General features: G+C 41.4%; 1 protein-coding gene across 7 annotated transcripts in view; it reads right to left on the reverse strand.

Annotated features, from left to right (window-relative positions):
* Nucleotides 1–19,376, reverse strand: part of NFASC (neurofascin) — a 252,192-nt gene that overhangs the window by 16,131 nt on the left and 216,685 nt on the right. For 4 of the 7 annotated variants that reach the window (XM_051998553.1, XM_051998549.1, XM_051998548.1 and 1 more), the window contains 3 exons: nucleotides 15,796–16,056; nucleotides 10,667–10,783; nucleotides 8,886–9,038 (listed from right to left, as the gene is read on the reverse strand). The exons of 2 other annotated variants lie outside the window; for them this stretch is intronic. In XM_051998553.1, the coding sequence (XP_051854513.1) occupies nucleotides 8,886–9,038; nucleotides 10,667–10,783; nucleotides 15,796–16,056 (531 nt within the window). The remainder of the gene's footprint in view (nucleotides 1–8,885; nucleotides 9,039–10,666; nucleotides 10,784–15,795; nucleotides 16,057–19,376) is intronic. One more of the 7 variants, XM_051998551.1, reaches the window with a different exon arrangement.

The following is a 19,376-nucleotide window of genomic DNA, read 5'->3' on the forward strand; positions in this document are numbered from 1 at the left end:
CTCCTACTTCCTGGAGAAGAGTAAAACCATCTAGATTAAATTTCCAGGTCTTCACTTCAACACATCACTGTCCCTAAAGAGGAGGAGCTTTTTCTCCTTCCTCACTCCTCTAACTATATTTCTCTTCCCACCTGTTCATGACTTTTTTCACAAATAATCCCATTGCCTCGATTTTCTTTCACCCTTTATATGGCTTTTCCCCTTATGTTTCCCAATATGTCTCTATCATATCTAACATCTTAAATCAAAACAACAAAAAAAATTTCACTTGATTCTCAGTAATAATTACTACTCAGTTTTTTCCATCCTTTTATTGATAAACTTCTTGAATATGTGGACTAAACCCATTGCTTCCATGCTGGCTGCACCACTTTAATGAGGTTTCCAATCACTTTTTCAGTTGTTTCATCTCCTTAGTCATATCTGATGCTATCAACTCTGCCCCCTTCCCCTCCTTCTTGACTTTATGACAGAATACTTTCCTTGTTTTCCTTCTATCTTTGTTTTCTCAATCCTTTTTTGGCTTCTCCTCTCCCCCACTTGGTGCTCTCCCAAGGATCTCTCTTTTTCTCTCTCCAATTCCCTTCCATGAATTCATCCATATTCATGGCACAATGACAGTGGTAGATGACATGGCATAATGAATTGAAAGCTGCCCTGTTCTTGTCTGCCTGTGATTCTGAGCAAATTCTTTAGCCTTTTCCTCAGATGACTCCTTAGAAGTCTTGCAGAGCAGGTGTCCACCCAGTTGATGGGTGGACACCTTCCACAATGAGGGTCCCCAATATCAATGGAATTACAGACCCAGTAAAAAAAATGTAGTGTTTTTAAATCTTGCAAAGGGTTTTTCATCCATTGGCTCATTTGATCTCTATGTGAATGACTAAGATCTGCAATGCAAAATATATCCTTTTACTAATCCCATATTTTTAAAGTCTAGACGCAGGGGTCCTCAAACTACGGCCCGCGGGCCAGATGCAGCAGCTGAGGATGGTTATCCCCCTCACCCAGGACTATGAAGTTTCTTTATTTAAAGGCCCACAAAACAAAGTTTTTGTTTTTCCTATAGTCCGGCCTCCAACAGCCTGAAGGACAGTAACTGGCCCCCTATTTAAAAAGTTTGAAGACCCCTGAGGATCTCCCCATTTGTTATCACCTCAAGCTCAATATATTCAAAAGTGATTTAATGATCTCACTTTCTCCATCCTCTTTTGCTTTCAAATTACCCCATTTTTTTCAGTCATCATTCTCCTGGATTGCTAGTCTAAAAAATTCTTCCCTCTCCTTAATCTACTATTATCTAATCTGTCCCCAGATTCTGTTGTTCCCTATTTCTCCTTTAAAATGTTTCTCAGTGCCTATCTTTTCCCCTATTCATATGAACACTGCCCAAACCTAGACTTTCATCTCTTCATGGCCTTATCTTCTCTTTCTCTTGGGGTAGATTGTACCAGTTAAGCCACATCACTCAATATCTCCACTCTACCTAACATTTCCTAGTTAAACTAGACTTTCCATCTTGAAGTCCACTTTCGTGTTGTTCAATGCATATTCTTGTCAAAATAATCTTTTAAAAATAGCTCCATCATCATATCATGCCCCTTTTCTAGAATCTAAAATGACTCTTTTCAACTTTTTCAACAGACGATTTCCATAATCTGATATTACTCTACTTAGCCAGCCTAATTTCTCACAATATGTCAACAAGCATTTATTCTAACTTCTCAACACAGGCTTACTATACAAGGCAGATTGAGATCCTTGTTTTCCACACATGCCAGATTTATTTCAACTTCTTCCTATTGGTGCTTCTCCAACTGGAATTTGCTCACATTCCCCTACTTCTATCCAAATCCTGTGTATTCTTGAGTTTCAGACCTACGTGAAATCTTTCACTGGCCTCTGAAATTTACAATTACATTTAGCATTGATACCAACCTATTTATCAGCGAATTTTGCTTTTTAATTGTTCCAAGAGTGCTAATTCTATCTTCCTAACTAAATGAAAGACTTTTTAAATTAATGATTTCCCCAAATATAACATGATGTAATGAAAATCTAATATAGTTTATCCCTTAATAGAACATTAATTCTGCCTACCCCTACCCACCTTATAAAAGTGTTTCCACACACTATCAAAGTGAATATGGCTATCTCTCTGCTTAGTGGGAAGAATGATGGTTGACTGCTTCTAATTTCCCAAAGGCTACATGACAAGATTGGTTTAAAGTCAGGACCATAAAGATAATGAAGTGAGGTATAGCTCTGATTTATTTTCAAACTGAATTGGGAAGGAAAGCAGGTCTAAGTTTAAAGAAAGACAATCTTTCCTTCAAAAACTCTGCTTCCTGCAGGGGTGGCCCCTTTCCCTTTGGATATAGTGTCGCTGTGCTTCAGGGATATGAGGGAGACAGAAAAACAGAAGATAGTGTTCTATCTGATTCCTAATCCAGACATATTAATCTAGTTAAAGGGCTAGAGAATCCATTCCTGGATCTGTTCCTGTGCTTGTCTTCTTAAGAAGTAGAAGCTGCTACAAAGTAAGCCTTCCATAGACCATTTATTCAAGTATGAAAAGGGTCTTATTATTAAGATGATCTCACATCTTGGGCTCCAAGAACAATTTTCCCAAGGAAAATCCAGTGTTAAGTAAATCTCAATGCTGACATCAAATTCAATGGATTGATTCCATTTATTTAAATCCAGGAAAGCCAAAGTTTTAAAACTTGGTTGCATCCAATCTTGTCCTATCCTCCAGTTCCAATGGATACAAACTAGGATGCACTCCATACCCTCACACTAAGTGTAAAACATAGCATCTGACAAACTCAAGTATTAACTTCCTCTTGCCACAGAGAAGATGGGACACGATTTTCTAGATTTGCCACACCCTCTGCATTAGGGATGGAAAATTCACTGACAGTTCTAATGGCTTCAATTCTAACTAGATTAAACAATGTACACAAATTTGAGGCCTGTTACTTAAGATTCAAAGAAAAATGCATTTTAGAAATAGGAGAGGGTCCTTTGACTGATGTGGTAAAGCTGAGATTTATTCAAAGAAGTGCTTTGGCTTGGCTGATTTCAACTAAGCATCATTTCACATTTCCTCCTCTCCAACTTGCCCTACCTCACCCTGGGTTGATGCAAATAATAATAATAATAATAATAATAATAATAATAATAATAATAATAATAATAATAATTTCCCCCCAGTTGTAGTGAATGAATGAAAGATGTGGTCAGGCAACCACAGATAACTCTTGACTCCCTCTGCTTTTCTGTGGTCCTGGAACAGTACTTAGGGCGCTCAGCCAATAGAGTGCAAGTATACCCCAATGATGTCCCCTTTGTCCCTCTGCCCAGAAAGAAAGGACAGAAGGGCTTCTGGAGTCAACCAGGGTTATATGTTAATGGCCTCGGGGGGTCCCACTGGCCTCAAGAGTTTTGTGGAGGTGATTAACTTTACATATGGGATCTTTGTGGGATGGGTCAGAGAGTCTGACGCTGTTCTTAGTGGTTTCCTTCTTCTTCCTTGCTGAGCTGCTAAGGGACATTACTATTCATTAAATGAAGGATGTCTTGTGCCTACCTAAATGATCAGTGGCTGGGGCCTGTCAACCTTTGCTCTCTTTTATCTTTATGAGCATATGGAATATAGAAAGCCTGTGCACACCTAAATGTGCAGACAATGCTCCCTTGTGTATGTGGATCTACGTCAGTGGTATATGAAGTGTGTTTAGTCCTTGATATTTTTAACAATAATAATAACAACAACAGCTAGCATTTTTATAATATTTTAAGATTTTCAAAGCATTCCACCAATATCTCATTTAATCTTCACAACAGCCTTTTGAAGAATGTGTTATTATTCCTATCTTAAAGATATGGAAACTGAGGCAAATAGTTTTTTTTTTAAAGTACTTGTCCGGGATCACACAGCTAGTACATATATAAAACAAGATTTGAACTCATATCTTCCTTACTCCAGGTCCAAATACTCTGTTATTATATTATAATTTTCCCAAGGGTAGACACTGTATCTTTTTTTTTAAATAACTTTTTATTGACAGAATGCATACCAGGGTAATTTTTTTGCAACATTATCCCTTGCACTCACTTCTGTTCCAATTTTTACCCTCCCTCCCTCCACCCCCTCCCCCAGATGGCAAGCAGTCCTATATATGTTAAATATGTTGCAGTATATCCTAGATACAATATATGTATGTAGAACCAAACAGTTCTCTTGTTGCACAGGGAGAATTGGATTCAGAAGGTAAAAATAATCCGGGAAGAAAAACAAAAATGCAAATAGTTTACATTCATTTCCCAGCAGACACTGTATCTTACATTAGGTCTGTATCATTCCTATATCCTAATACAGTACCTGACACATACATATTTGATAGATATTATAATCACAGATTTAGAGTGGATTAGAATCTTAGAGATCATTTATTCTAAACCTTTTAATGCAGAAACTGCTCTACTGTTCTTTCTTGGTTTTCTTCTTAACCAGCTCTTCCTTCACTCTGATCTAAGCTTTCTTTCTTGCTTTTTCTCTTTTTTTTCTTTCTCTCTTTTCTCTTTCTTTCTTCCTCTTTTTTCTTCCTTCCTTCCTTCCTTCTTTCCTCTCTCTTTCTGTCTTGGTCTGTCTCTATCTCTCTCTGCCCACCTCCCCACCTCTGTCTCTTTCTCCCTCTCCTTTTCCCCTCTTCCCCCCACCTCTCTCTCCCTCTCCCCCTTTCCCTCCTTTTTTCTTCTATTCTTTTACTTAGTAATCTCAACGTTCCCCCTTATTCTCTTCCCCGCCTAGGTTTAACATCTATATACAGATATATATCTGTCTCTATATCTGGTTCTGGTTCCTCTTCTGTAGGTCTGCATCACTATATGCTTGCCAGACATTTCAAACTGGATGATGGATGTCCCATGGGCATCTCAAACTCAATATGTCTAAAACAGAATTCATCATCTCTTCTCCAAAACTCAATGGGATTTCATAACCTTTTGAACTTTCCTTTTACCACTATCCTTCTATTCTTAGGCTGACAAACTCACTCAGAGTTATTCCCAACTCCGCATTCTCCCTCACCTTTTATATTGACTCAGTTGCTTGTTTTTTCTGTCTCTAGCACCTGTCCCCTTTTCTTTACTCAGTCACCACCTAAATCAGGCTTCATCACCCCCCACAAGGACTGTTGCAATAACCTCCTCATTAGCATTCTCATCTTGAATCTATCTTCACTTTCCTGAATTTTTCACATGGCTTCCAAAATAATTTTTATAAAGCACAATATTCTTTCACAGATGACGTCAGGGAGGCCCAGGGACGTTACCTGATTTGTATATGGTCACACAGGTCTTAAGGATCATAAGCAAGATTTGAACCTTTATCTTTTCTATAGTACAACACAAATTTCTATATCCATGCTTTCAAGGCTCAGAAGATCTAGACACCCAGCTTGTAAGGACTGCTTGTTGATTGATTTTACAAATGAGGAAACTAAGACCCATAGATATTAATAGATAGTCACACAAAGTCCATTTAACCACTCTACTAAATAATGTTCTGTCTCATCTCTAGGATCAAATACAAACCTCTCTGTTTGAATTTAAAGCTTTTCATACTCTGACCCTAACCAACTTTTCTAGCCTTAATATATCTATACCTATCTATCTACACACATGGACATAGATTTACATATTTCTACATATACATGCACACATATAAATATATATTACTTCCATTCCCACATTCTATTCCCGGCCAAACTGGCCTTTATACACTGGTCCCTCTATTGTCAAACCTCAGGTTTGTCCCTCTCTGTCCCCAGAGCCTAGAATGCATTGTGCCTTTACCTCTCATCCTTATCATTTCCTTAAAAACTCAGTGCAAATGCCTTTTACATGAAATCTTTCTTAATTTTCTAGTTTCTAGTGTTCTTTTCCCTTAATTACCTTGAGTATATTTCATATATATATATATATATATATATATATATATATATATATATATATATATATATATATGTTTACACATTGTCTTCTCTGATATAATATAAGCCCCTTGAGGGCAGGGACAGAGTAATTTTTGTCTTTGTGTCCTCATCACCTAGCACAACATTTGGTACACAGCAGGCATGTAAGAACTGTTTGTTGAGTGACTGATTTTACAGATGAGAAAACTAAGGCCCAGAGGTGAAGTCAAGGGTAATAAGTGGCAGAATAAGCTCTGAATCCAAGTCACATCTAACCATTTCTTGTGTGTGATAGCACGCTGCTTAATCTAGATTACACAATAGTCACTGTACTTATAACTGTGGGACAACTGGGCAATAAGTGTTTGTTGCATGGAAACTTCCCTCTCTAGACTACAGAGGCAGGTTTCTGGGAAAACACTGGAAAGGTCTGCTTTCTGTGGTCACTTTGAAAGCAAATTGTGCTTGCATTTACAAGGTAGGCCTCCTCTAGGCAAGGCTAGGTACCATTTTCAAGGATCATTTTTCTGATGTGTCAACCTAGTGTCAAGCAGGTCTGTTTTGGACCCAAACCAAACATATGCAGCAATGAACACAAAGCTGCAAAAAGACCAGAACCCCTGTTGGTTTGGAGTCCAGCCAGCTGCACTGCTGTCAAACAGCCAGATGCCATGCGGGTTTCCCCAAGCCTCTCCTCCACTTCCCCCACTAAACTTTTGAGACAGGACAGGGCCAAAGATATACTCAGGATGGGCCTCCAGGCTACAAGAGCCGTCTAGGTGTTTCGATTTTCTGAGCCTCGAGGGCATGGATATAGAAGTTTGTTTTGTGCTATGGAAAAGATGCTAGCTCTCAAGTTGGAAAATATAGATTCAAACCTTGTCTGTGACCCTTAACATACACACGCTCATTGGACAAATCACTCTGTGTCCCTGGGCCTCCCTGGCCTTATCTATGAAATAGCAGGATTGGATTTAATGGCCTTCTTGAGGTATCTTCTAACTTGAAACTTGCGATTGTATGATTTATGCCTAAATTGGGAGGGATTTGGCAGACATTTATCTCTAATGGACAATGAGCTTCCTTTAGTAGTTAGACCTTTATTTCTCCCAAATGATATCCTGGGATGATCATCTGAGCCAAGAGCATTAGTTATACATGGGAAAAGGGAAAACATTTTGCAAATCAACTTTTTGTCCTATACTGAATTTTTCCTTCTGCTTATGAATCTTTATCTTCATCTGAGAAGGCACTAGAGGACAGGACTGATTCCTCCTCCTTCTGGACTTCTCTGTAATCCCTTACACAAAGATGTCATGTGGACTCTCAGGCTGATTTTGAGTTACCATTAGCTGGAAGTGATCCCATACTAGCCTATCACTTTCTCTTCTCCATTCATGGAGGAGTTGGACACACCATAGTAATACAGTATGAGGACTTTATCTATTCATTGGTTTGGGCAGGCAGGTGCCTCATTACCCTTTTCTACTCCCGAGCTGCAAAAAGTCACTTTTCAGCCATGCTAACTTTGGGGACAAAAGAGACATGCAAAATTAACCACAAAGATGGAGTATTTGGAGAAAGTCAAGAAGTGAGAAGAATAAGAGGATGGCACAGAAACTGGACTTTGTTTCAGCTGATAGGAGAATAAAATATTATCCCGAGAGCCCCAGAATACAAATCCAATAAGCTCTTTGTATTCAATGGGTAGAATTTTCAAGGTGGCAGGATTTCTGAAAATTCTACCCATTGAATATGAAGGACTAACTGGATCCAATGAGCAGAATTTTCAAAGTGGCTGGTTTGCTGAAAATTCTAGCCATTGGATCCAGTTAGCCCTTCATATCCAATGGGCAGAATTTTCAAAGTGGCAGGATTTCTGAAAATTCTACCCATTTAATATGAAGGACTAACAGAATCCAATGGGCAGAATTTTCAAGATGGCGGGACTTCTGAAAATTCTACCCAGTGGATATGAAGGGCTAATTGATACAAAGGGGAGAATTTTCAAGGTGGTGGGTTTCCCTTTGATTTAAGGAAGCTGGTTCTAACTATGAGATTTGTCCAAAAAAGGAATGGGGTTGCCTTGCTATACAATGACTTCCTTGTTACAGGAATTGTTTAAGCAGAGGCTGGATAGTGGGTGTTTATGTAACAAATAAAGAGATTGTGCCAAGTGATCTCCAAGAGCACTTCCAACTCTAATATTTTACAGAAAGGCATTTTGGCACAGTAGAAAGAATATTAACTTAGGAAGGAGATGTCCTGGGTTCAAATCCTATTTCTGACCATTCACCATGTGTGTGATGTTGAACAGATCACATAATTGCCCTGTATCTCAGTTTCCCCAACTATAAAATGAGAGGTGGGGTGGGATTAAATGACAACTGGGACCCAAGATCCATAAGCCTATGACTCTGCACCATAAATAGCAATCAAATATGTGTGCACAAGAAAACAGTGTGGGTACAGCAACCCACAAAACCATACCTGGAGATAGTAAGCAAACATACACATCCTCCTCATACAGGCGCAAATACATACAAAACCTTTTTTTAAAATACAAGTATATATCAATCGTTCTTCTCTGGCTCCATAAGTCAGCTTTTCTTTCCTTTTTCACCTCCAATCATCACTTGCAAGGTCAATACCATCAGTCCCCTTCCAAGTCACACACACTCCCACTGCCTCTTACTCCATCTCTGACTTTATTCGCTCTCTCCAGTTTCTAGGAACCTTTAGATTTTTGTAGGTAGGACAAGAAGAGAAGATAGCCATGCAAGATTGGGGTGGAGAAGTCCTAGTTCTTCTCTCCATGACAAGTCACAGACAGAAAGCCAGAGATGACAATGGAATGCCTCATGCTTGTGGGGGGCAGCTCAGACTGGCCAAATCCCCTCTCACCTGAGTCAGTAGCAGTCTGAATAGTGACGAGGGAACTGGTGATAGCGGGTCTGTTTTGGGAATAAACCCGGAACGAGTAGAAAATCCCGGGATTGAGGTTGGTCACCGAGATAGACTGAGCCTTAACAGAGGAAATTGTTGTTGACTCTTTGCCTGAAGAATAGAAATCTTAAGTCAGCTTAGGGGCTTTGGAACGTGCAGCCAGAGACATGGCGTGGGTCCCTGGCCACCTGTCAAGGATGAGGATAGGGTGCTACTTATAGCTGGGACACTATGGGGCACCTAGATGCTTGGGCCAGCCCCAAATAGACACTGCCAGACTGACCAGATGATCCCTAACTGTCTCAGTATTGGCTCTCTTCAAAAGATCCACAACCATCTCTATCCTGCAGTGAGAATGAAGAGGGACATTGTGTTTTTTCCCAATTTTTTCATATTCCTTTGACTTTTTAATCCCAAATTTTTTGTATGGTATTGGGGGGTGGGATGGGAAGGAGACTGGACCCGGGATTTTACTTATAAAGGGAATTCTTAGTGAGGAAACCTCCTTTACCATTGTCAACTGGCACCTGTTTGGCAACTTAAGAGAGTTGCCTAGTTATCTGAAAGGTAAAGTGACTTGCCGAGGTCACACAGCCAGTATGTGTCAGAGGTGGGTCTTGAACCTGGGTCTTTCCAATTCCATCATGCTGCTTCTCATTACTGTAATTTTAATGATAAAACTTATGGATAATCCCTCATTCTTATTTTGGTAACCAGTTTAAGACAACCAACTCTCCATTATTCAGGGACTGATGAACCTGTGTGGTATAGATTAACTCAGCTTCTCTGCCTTCCCACCTTCTACCTTTTGGCTGCTCAGATGCATTATCTACAAGGATTGTTAGAGAGGCTGATTTTCTAAATACTACCAGGTAAGAGTGTGTGTGTGTGTGTGTGTGTGTGTGTGTGTGTGTGTGTGCTGGGAAGCAATGTTAGTAGAACTTTGAAAACATAAACAAAACTAGGGAATTGGAATCATCCGTAGATTTTAAAGCTCCTCACTATCTTTGACTCTCTATATGGAAAAGTTGACTAATTTATCCTCTGCTTATACCCGGGGTACTCTCTGAGTAGGTTAGAACAGTTAGAGTATGTTGTTATATGTTGTAAATGGGACTATGCTCCCAGAGTTGACCCGCTTTGGACAAATCAGCTTTATATAAAGTTTAAAAGTCTATCTCCTGTTCACAGGTAACAACCCAGAACAGCTGGGACTAGATCAAAAGAGGGGTTAATCCTTTTTCTTTACAAAGCAACTTTTGATCCATTGAGGGCCATTCTTTTTTTCTGTGGGAGATCACTTTCCTTCTCAGGACCAGGAGTCTGCCCTGTAGAAACTTAAGAAAAATCAGACTCCCTGCTCCCTCAGGAGCCCAATACTAAGACAAGATCCAGCTTATTTGGGGCTGATGATCTAAAAGAAAAAGACCTCATCCCTATGCAATGAAGAAACTCTGGGAAGGGTTGGTGGCCATGCATGCTTAGTAGGCTCCTAAAGACTTCATTAGTCTTATAGTTTGTTTTTTTTTTTTCCTTCTGACTACCATTATTATTTCTCCTTCCCCCCTAACCCAAATATATATATATATACATATATATATGTATATATGTATATATATATTTCATGAGGCCATAATTAACCCCAGGTTAAAAGGCCTTTCTGAACCTCAGAGACTTAGAAGCATCTTTTAAATGGCATCCACCACTATCCCCCTGCTGCCATGCAGGCCAATGCTTACTGTCTGAATACTCAATCACAAAGTCAGTTCCTGGCTCGAGATTGTGGTCCCATGTGAGGTTGGCCGATTTACTGTTGGCCTTCACTGTGAAGTTCCATATGGACTGTCCATAGGGGGCTGGTGAATAGGTTAGAAGAGGAGTTAGTAATGATGGGGGGAGGCAGGGCTGGGCACACTCACAGGCCAGGGTCTGCTGGGAAAGAACAGAGAGTCAGAAATTGCCTGGTATTATATACATGGCTCCAACATAGTTCTAAGTCTCAGCCTTGGGTGGCTGAAAACCGTAGTCCCAGTGTGTGTTAGCATGCAGGCTGACCCTGGTGTGGAGGGATAGCTGAGTAACCCTTATGTGATGCAAATGGGGATTAAACTCAAAGCCTGGTTTCTTATCCAAACCTCCCTATAGTGCCTGGGTTTGCTATGGAAAGGTTTGGAATCTCCAAACAGGTTCCATTTTTCAGAGGAAAGGAGAAAAAGCCCCCCCCCCCTTGCTTGGGTTGGGCATAGAAGGGTTGGGTTGATAATTCTTTGTCCATAAAACTACTAAAGTTTTTTTTTTTTTTAATGATGATCAGAGTGGCTGTTTCGATAGCAAATGTAAGTCATGACCTGTGATGGGGTGGGAAGTGACAAGGTAAAAGATAATTTCTTAGACTGGGATTGTGAATATGTGTGTATGAAGGGAGACAGGGCATGAAGGGAAATGAAAAGCTTTTCTGGAGTACAATTTGGCAGCATGAAAAGTTACCCAAGTAATCACATCCTTTGACCCAATAATTCCATTACTCGGGAAACCCCCGACAGTAAAATTGAACACAGCAGCAGCAGCAGTAGCAATAAAAGATCTTGTTTTTTCAAAGATTTTCATTGTAGGCAACTGCAAACAATAAGACACAACCTAAACATACAACAATAGGGAAATGGTCAAAAGAATTTCAGTATGTTAATGGAATGGGATGTCTCAATGCCATTAAGATGGACAGGCAGGAGGAATGTAGGGAAATCTGGAATGGCCTTTATGAAATAAGGCAAAGAGGAAAAAAAGCAGATGCAGAAGATGGAGGATGTGATCATAGCTTTATAATCATACGGGGAGAATGAGGCTGGACAAAGAATCCTGTTGGGGATTTGGAGGAAAGGATTGACAAAGTGTCATGATGCTACTTTATGGCTGGAGAGTAATTCATTTATATGCAAATAGCAAAGTTAGTTTATATTGATGTATGATAGTTGTAATAAGACATTTAAAGCTATTTTTATAGGGAAAAATCCAGAGAAACACTGGGAGAAAGTCCAAACCAGATAGGCTTGAGAGAGGCTTTCGGATCACCTTAGGAGATCATACCTGCTCAGAAAAAGCTTAGCCATGAATTCTGTTCCCTTCCTCATCATCACCCAAAGGTTTTCTAATGATCTGGGACTGCACTTTGAAAGATCTTAAACTCATCAGAAATTCCTTCAAGTTGGGGTGAATAAGATGAGACCCTTCCTCCTGGCAGATCACCTCCACACTAGCCCAGAACATTTCGCTGGAATACTTTCCTCTACATTGGATTCTCCCCACTCTTGCTTCTTAAGACAAGGATGGGTATGAGTGGGTATGCTCACTATGCATTGGACAAGGCATCAATTACCCAGCTCCTAATAGCTGGGAGCTCCACTATCAAAGCCATTGCATCTAAGACATCGCTAATCTTCAAACACAGTCATTTTTCAGGAGACCTGGCAGTCTGATTACCCCATTTCCCAGCAAAGATTTAATAGTGGAATGCTAGCATGAAGTCTCATATTTCAAAGACTTTACAAGCGTGGCTCCTGTATATTTTATTAGCATGCAAGGGGGTACTGTCACCTACTCACTTTTCAAAAATAAATGAACCGAGTGCACTCAGTACAGTCTGTGTGGCACATAACTCAGCTTGCAGGGTTCAGAAGTTACAACGGGCTTCCTGGTCTTTGCTAAAGTAATACCCTTCCCCCGAAGCCTCCAGGATAGCATTTGTCCAAGGTGAACAGTGGTTGATGCTGGGCAAATCATCAGAAATTTGGTTTCATAGATAGAACTGCCTGGAACTCTCCAATGGGATTGTCAGGCTGGTTAACATTCCATACTTCTCTTCAAGACTTTCTGCCTGAAGTGGTTGTGTTGGACAGTTTCTAACTCTGAATTGCATGCTTTGAGGAAGTCAAAGTAAGAACCTATTCTTATTTCTGGTGACAGCAAGAAAGGAGTGGTTTCTGTGGTTGGGGTAAGGATGTACATTTGACTACATTTGACTAAATGCCTCCAGGTATTTAGACCTGGAATGGGTCTAGAGACAGGAAATGAAAATATAAACCAGAATTTGGAGGACCGGAGGAGAAGTCCAGGTCTGGAAAGATGGAGGTGGATGGGGTGGTGGGGAAAAAAATATCATCAACATTTACGGATTACAGAGAGTGATGATAATAAAGTGAACTCAGACCAGTTCACCAAATCCAGAATACCAGAACCAGAGGGTCCCCTTTGGAAGTCTGAAAGGAAGTTTAGGACAAATGAAAGAAAAATCTTTCAAACAAGTCTATAGAACTTGTTGTCCCTCAAGCAATAGTATAGGATGAAAGTGAAAATAGCTTCCCAAAAGGCTGAGATGAATTGGTAGATGAAAGAGCCAGATTGGGGTATGAAGAGAGGTTAGTCTAATTGAAGGACATTTCTAATGTCTGAGGTTAGGTGGAGGGGAGAATAGTCATGGATCAGTCATAGACAGAACCTGTACCTTTCCACAGTATTGGTCCATTATGGCAGTTCAGTACTGATTTTCTGATGTCACCAGAGGGTAAGGTTCTTCCTTGTTCACTCTCTGTGAGCCTTTTCTGAGAGTGCAAGGTAATTGAATGATATCAGGCTCAACCTCAGCAACTGAACACTTTTTGCTATCACTCAAAAAGCACACTAATCCACCAATTAGCAGATGGCAGCTCCCAGTGATCTTTCAATCACTATGGCTATCACAGTAATTATCACTAGGGCTTTCCCTAGTCAATTGTGTGTTCTGAAAACCAACATTATTTCAACACTTAAGTGCTACCCTTCTATAGAGACAGCCTTTTCAAGGTCAAAGAAATGGTTAGTATTGTAAACTGATTTTGAGCTAATATTTTACCTGTCTTCTGAGAGCATAAAGCATTTTATTTGCCTAGTCCTGACTCACCAAAATCCTCAAAAATAAGGCAGTGTGGTACAATAATTAGAAAGTTGGTTTGCAGTCAAGGTCCTGTGGGGTCCAAACCCTACTCTGGACACCTTCCTAGCACTGTGACCCTGAGTGAGTGCTTTAAGCAAATTCTTCTGTTTCCTTAGACTTAGCATAGTGTCTGGCACACCAACAATGCTTGTTGACTGAGTTCCACACATTGGCAAAATCAGATTGTTCACATGTGGCACGATGGCTGCCCTTAGTCTACCAAATGGGGTCTGGGAGCAGGACAGAGATTCCCTGAAAGGTGAAGACACCTTTGCCCCAGGTCTGACAGCTGGCGAAGATTGCAGTTGGGACCAGAACAGGCAAATTTGCTTCCTTTTTCTTTGGCTGCCCCCTACCCCTTCTCTCCCACTAGCATCACTGTCTCTCTCATGCTGACTTTCCAGCTGGCACATTGGCTCCATGAGAGACCCTTCCTTTTGAGGTAATAGAAGGCTGTTTGATGCTCAGTTAGAAGTATTGCTGAATTCCCCAAGGAGTTTCCTCATACTGGAAAAACAAAGCTTCCCGTCCTGACTCCTTTATGTTTCATCCGAGCAGGCTGGGTCTTAGATTGATTTTTATGAGCAGCCACTAAAATGGCCATCATTTTACTTCCACACATTACAGAGTATAGGGAATATCAATGGAAACAGCAGCTTAGCACTGTTGGTCATTACTAGATGCTTTGATGGTAGTACCATTTCCTGGCACTCCTATGATTGATTCTTTTTAAAAGGAAAGGGAGGGGAAATGAGAGCCAGGGATAGCTCTACGAGGGGCACAAATCAGGTGCTCTGGGTGGGGCTTGTCTTTTGGGGACACCTTTATACATAGCTCCACTCTTGCTACAGAGACACGGCTGCTGGTGGTGAGATACGGCAGCAGAGAGCCTCTCAGGCTCTCCAGGATGAGACCCCCAGCTCATGCATTGAGAGGGTTACTCCTTGCCTAGGAGTCCTACAACTGGGATGCAGGATCCTATCTGTGTTTCACTACATCTTGTGCCCAATGCAAACTCTGTGGCTTAAGACAGTCTGGGCATGTCATTAGTTCACTTTGGGCAGGACTAAAAAAATCATTCCTCTCTGTATGGTAAAATTTCACCAACATGTTTTACTGTTGCATCACAAAATAAATACTTAGGGCCCACAGAGTATGGCTTTTTATGCCATTAAGAGAAGGCCTATTTAAAAGAGACTTATAGGACTTACAGCTGGAAAGTACCTTAGAAATAAAGAATCTAGTTTTTTATTTTACAGATGAAGTCCAGAAAGCAAGTGATTTACCTCAGATCATATGGGAAATAAGCAGCAGAAGTGAGATTTGAACCTGGGGCCTCTGCCTTCTGCTACATCTCACTGCTCCCATTAAACCCCGAATGGATTGGGCTCCAAGTGGCTGCTTTTCTTGCCCACCCCTCGGTCCAGCTTTGCTCTGGACAACTGGGAATCTCTGGGTAAGGACCTGAGCCTGTTATATATCTGAGGTGGAAGGATCCTACCCATCTGTCTTTCATCAGCTAGAGAAACTAATGATGATGATTGATTGATGATGATGATAATAAAAAATAATGATAGCTCAGGTTTATACAGTGCTTTAAGGTTTTGCAAAAGGGCCAGGAAGAGCGAGGGATTATGATGCAGATTAGGCAGTAAGCCTAGGAACAGAATTCAGGTTCTAGGCCTTTGAGACATTTTCAGGCCAGGAATTCTGGGGCTCCCTGGACACGGGGACATGAATCGGTCTTTATATACATGATTCCTTGGACTAGAACCACTAAGGGGTGTCCACATACATCATTCCAGCTCAAAGACTATGTATGTATTTCTACTAAAGAGTAGAGTGAAGGGATGGGAAGGGGCAGAGGCTACAGGGGAAAGAGAAGTGTGTGCTCAGCAATACCAGTGTCCTGTATCTTAGTCACGGCGGATGGAGGGCTCTCCGTGGTAGTGGTGGCAGCGGTAGTGGTAGTAGAAGCAGTTGTAGCGACGGTGGTGGTGGTGGTGGTGGTGGTGGTGGTGGTGGCGGCGGCAGTGGTGATAGTAGTGGTAGGTGCAACAGTGGGGACTGCCGTGGCCGCGGCGGTGATGGCTATGGCAGTAACATCAGTACTGCTCACCGCACTCGTCGCACTGACTGTAGTTGGAGGCAACATGGTGGGAGCTGAGAGGGAAACGTAAAACAGCCGGGTCTGGTTGGTTTGGTAGTCTCCAGTCTGAACACACCCCCACAACTCTGCCCCAAGAGGCAGGAAGCCCCAGGGGAGAAGATGTGGCTTCTGGTGCTAAGATCCCCCAAGTGAAACAAAGGGTATGTTGGATGAACCATGATGGCTGAGAACACAACCATGTGGAATGATGAAAATGAAGCTCAAGAGTGTGTTTCATTTTCTTCTCGATGATCTGCATTGGCTCAAAGCACCCAGCATGCACCCAGCCAAGACGGGAAAGGGGGTAAAGGATGCACAGAATCTTGTAGACCCAGGGGAATGTGAGAAATCACAGGAAAGAGCAGCCAGGAAGACACAAGACCAAACCCAAGCAGGAGCCACATCCCAATCCAAGCTCACTCAGCCAGTACCAAGGGATAGGAAGGTAAGGGGATCCTCAGTTGGGTGGCCCCTGGGGCACACAGTCTGCCATGCCCAGGGTACAGTCCCTTGGACTTTACCGCCTCTGTTCCCCAAAATACACTCTACAGGATCTCTTTTGGACAAAACACAGCCTCAAAAAATTGAGACTTTCTTCTCCATTCTCAGAAATGGGCTAAGTTCAAAATCCTGCTTACATAAATTGTATTACATTTGATGATTTTTGGCCTCTCCCAGCTATTTTCCTTGATCCAAGGCAGTCCAAAATCACATTACCTTTCTAGGCTTCCACATTTCCTCTGCTGACTCAGGCTGAGCTTGCAACCCACTAAAACTCGAAGATCTGTTTCAGAACAACTGCTGCTGTTTATCCATGTCCTACTTCCCACCCCAATCTCATATTCATGAAGCTGATTTTCTTCATACTTTGTACATTTCTGCCTCTAGAATTTCACCTTATTAGACTCAATCCAATGTCCTTCCCTGCCAACATCCTGGCTGTCATCCATTCTGTGATAGAGCCCTTCAAAAACTCAGTGGAAACTGGTCAGGACCACTGTGGTCAACAGGTCTGGGGACACTTTGAGGAACTGTCCCCCCCATATGAATGATTTTAGTTCCTGCTGCAAATGGATGAGAAGTATCTGCAGTTGGAAACAATACTGTTCAATGGCCATCTCCCTGTCTCCCTTTTAAGAGAATTCACTCAGGAGTGATGTCACATGTAAAGTTTCTACAGACCGTTCTCCCAGCCCTGCCTGCTCCACAATGAGTACTGGAGAGCAGCACTAGGCTGTGGAAGAAGGTAAAGAGCTAATACTTTGCTTCTTTTCTAGTTACTTGAGGCAACTGAAGGCTTGGGAATATTACAATATTCACTTCTTGCGGTCTCTGATCTAGTATTTATCATTTATGCCTTCAGGTGACCAGGAGTGAGAGATCCACAGAAGCTGGGCGGCTCTCATCTTACCATATGCCCAAATAACTCCAAAGGACCAAAAAGACAAAAACATGTGGATTGCCTCCTCCTACCTCATACCCCCAGCATCACACTGTCCTTCAGCAGAGAGGAAAAGAGTAGGCAAACCTCCCAGCTGGGGCTTTTCCATGTTGGGAAAGAAGAATTTAGGGATCCCAAACTTTCTTTTCTTAACCCCACTCTACACAAAGATCTCTTTCATTTGCCCAGGTCACCAAACTACAAAACTTGCATAGAGAAAATAGAGGCGGTTCCTGGGCCCTGGAAGGCCTGGCCCCAATTGGGAAGATCAGAAGTGTTTATTGGGCCCTGGGGGTGCAGACCACAAAAGGCACACTGGGAGGCCAGCCAGTGATGTGAGAGTCCATAGAGTCTTCCTGAGGCTCAAAGCTATGTCATTACACTCTCCTCTGCCCCAAATAACCCTCAGCCAGTAAGAAAGTCTTAAAAACACACACACACACATATATACATACACATATATTTCATATATGTATATACACATACACACATATATATAAAAGACACATATGCATATGTAATTTATATATACACACACATATGTATATAATACACACACATAAATGATTTCAAACCCCATTCCTCCACTCTCGCGCTATTTTTTTTTTTAAAGACTGAATGAATAGCTACTCTTTGCCAAAGTCTGAAATTATAAAATGTTTCACGTATATTTTATCAGAGTAGCAATGTCAGGATACATAGTGTATCACCTTCCTTCATCTTTGAAAATAGATACAATGACTGGAGACTGGAAAACAAGATTAGCCCTGCTCCAAGTTTAGTAGGGGCTGACAATTTTATCATGAGCTAGGAGGTTAGTTGGGTATTCGAGTAGTCATTTTGAACAACTTCCCTAGCCTCCAAATAAAACTGCCTCAAAAACCTTATATTTTTAATGCTGGGATGAAAAAGCTTTTACAACCATCTGTCCCCAGGTCGGATGTCACAGAACAAAGGTCATCTAGTTCAGTCTACACATCTGAGAAAAGATGAAATGACTGGGGACCTGGGGAAAGCGGAGGGTCAGTCCTTCAGGTCTACACTTAATAGAGTCCTGCCACACAAAGAGTCAGTCTCGAATACATCTGTGACCTCTGCATCATGAGGCTGGGGGCGGGGGTTGGTGTTAAGTCTAACTCATACAGAGGCAGAACCAAAGAATTTCAGAGTTGGAAGGAACCTCAGTGGTCATCCAGTGTGGTGATGTTAAACTCAGCTCCTTGCCAGCCCACGTATTTACTGAGAAAATTACAACTCAGCATTATCTATGTCATACTGTATTTTTTAAATTTTGTTCAACATTTCCCAATGACACAGCCTTGCAGGTGCTGAGTCTGCCACCTTTGCTTAGCATTATGCTTGGTGAAACTTCCCAGTCCTTACAAGAAGGAAAACCTCACCAGACAAAGCTGACAAGTGTGCTTGAAGACTTCTAAAGAGGAGAAGCCCATCACCTTTCAAGGCAGACCATTACACCTTTAGGCATCTCTAAGTATTAGGATGTTTTTCCTGATGCTTAAAATATGATTTTAAAACCGACTGACATTAAACTTAAATGTTCTCTTTGTAACTTCTACTCATTAGTCTCAGTTCTATCTTCTGGAGCCAAACAGAACAAATCTAATCATTCTCCATATGACAACCCTTCAAATACCTGAACACAGCTATCTTGTTTCTCAACTCAGTCTTTTCTCTTCAGACTGAACATAGCAGTTCTTTCAATTACTCCTCCTATGAGATATTTTCAGGGTCCTTCCCTAGCCCCTCCACTAGGGCCCTCTTCAGCTTATTAATGTCTTTCTGAAACTATGGATGAGGTCTGATGAGAGTGCAGTACAATGGGGTTATCCTATCTCAGTTTCTAGAAACTAGGCCCCTCTTAATGGAGTTCAG

The sequence above is a fragment of the Antechinus flavipes genome, chromosome 4, assembly GCF_016432865.1.
Source record: "Antechinus flavipes isolate AdamAnt ecotype Samford, QLD, Australia chromosome 4, AdamAnt_v2, whole genome shotgun sequence".
Taxonomy (NCBI): domain Eukaryota; kingdom Metazoa; phylum Chordata; class Mammalia; order Dasyuromorphia; family Dasyuridae; genus Antechinus; species Antechinus flavipes.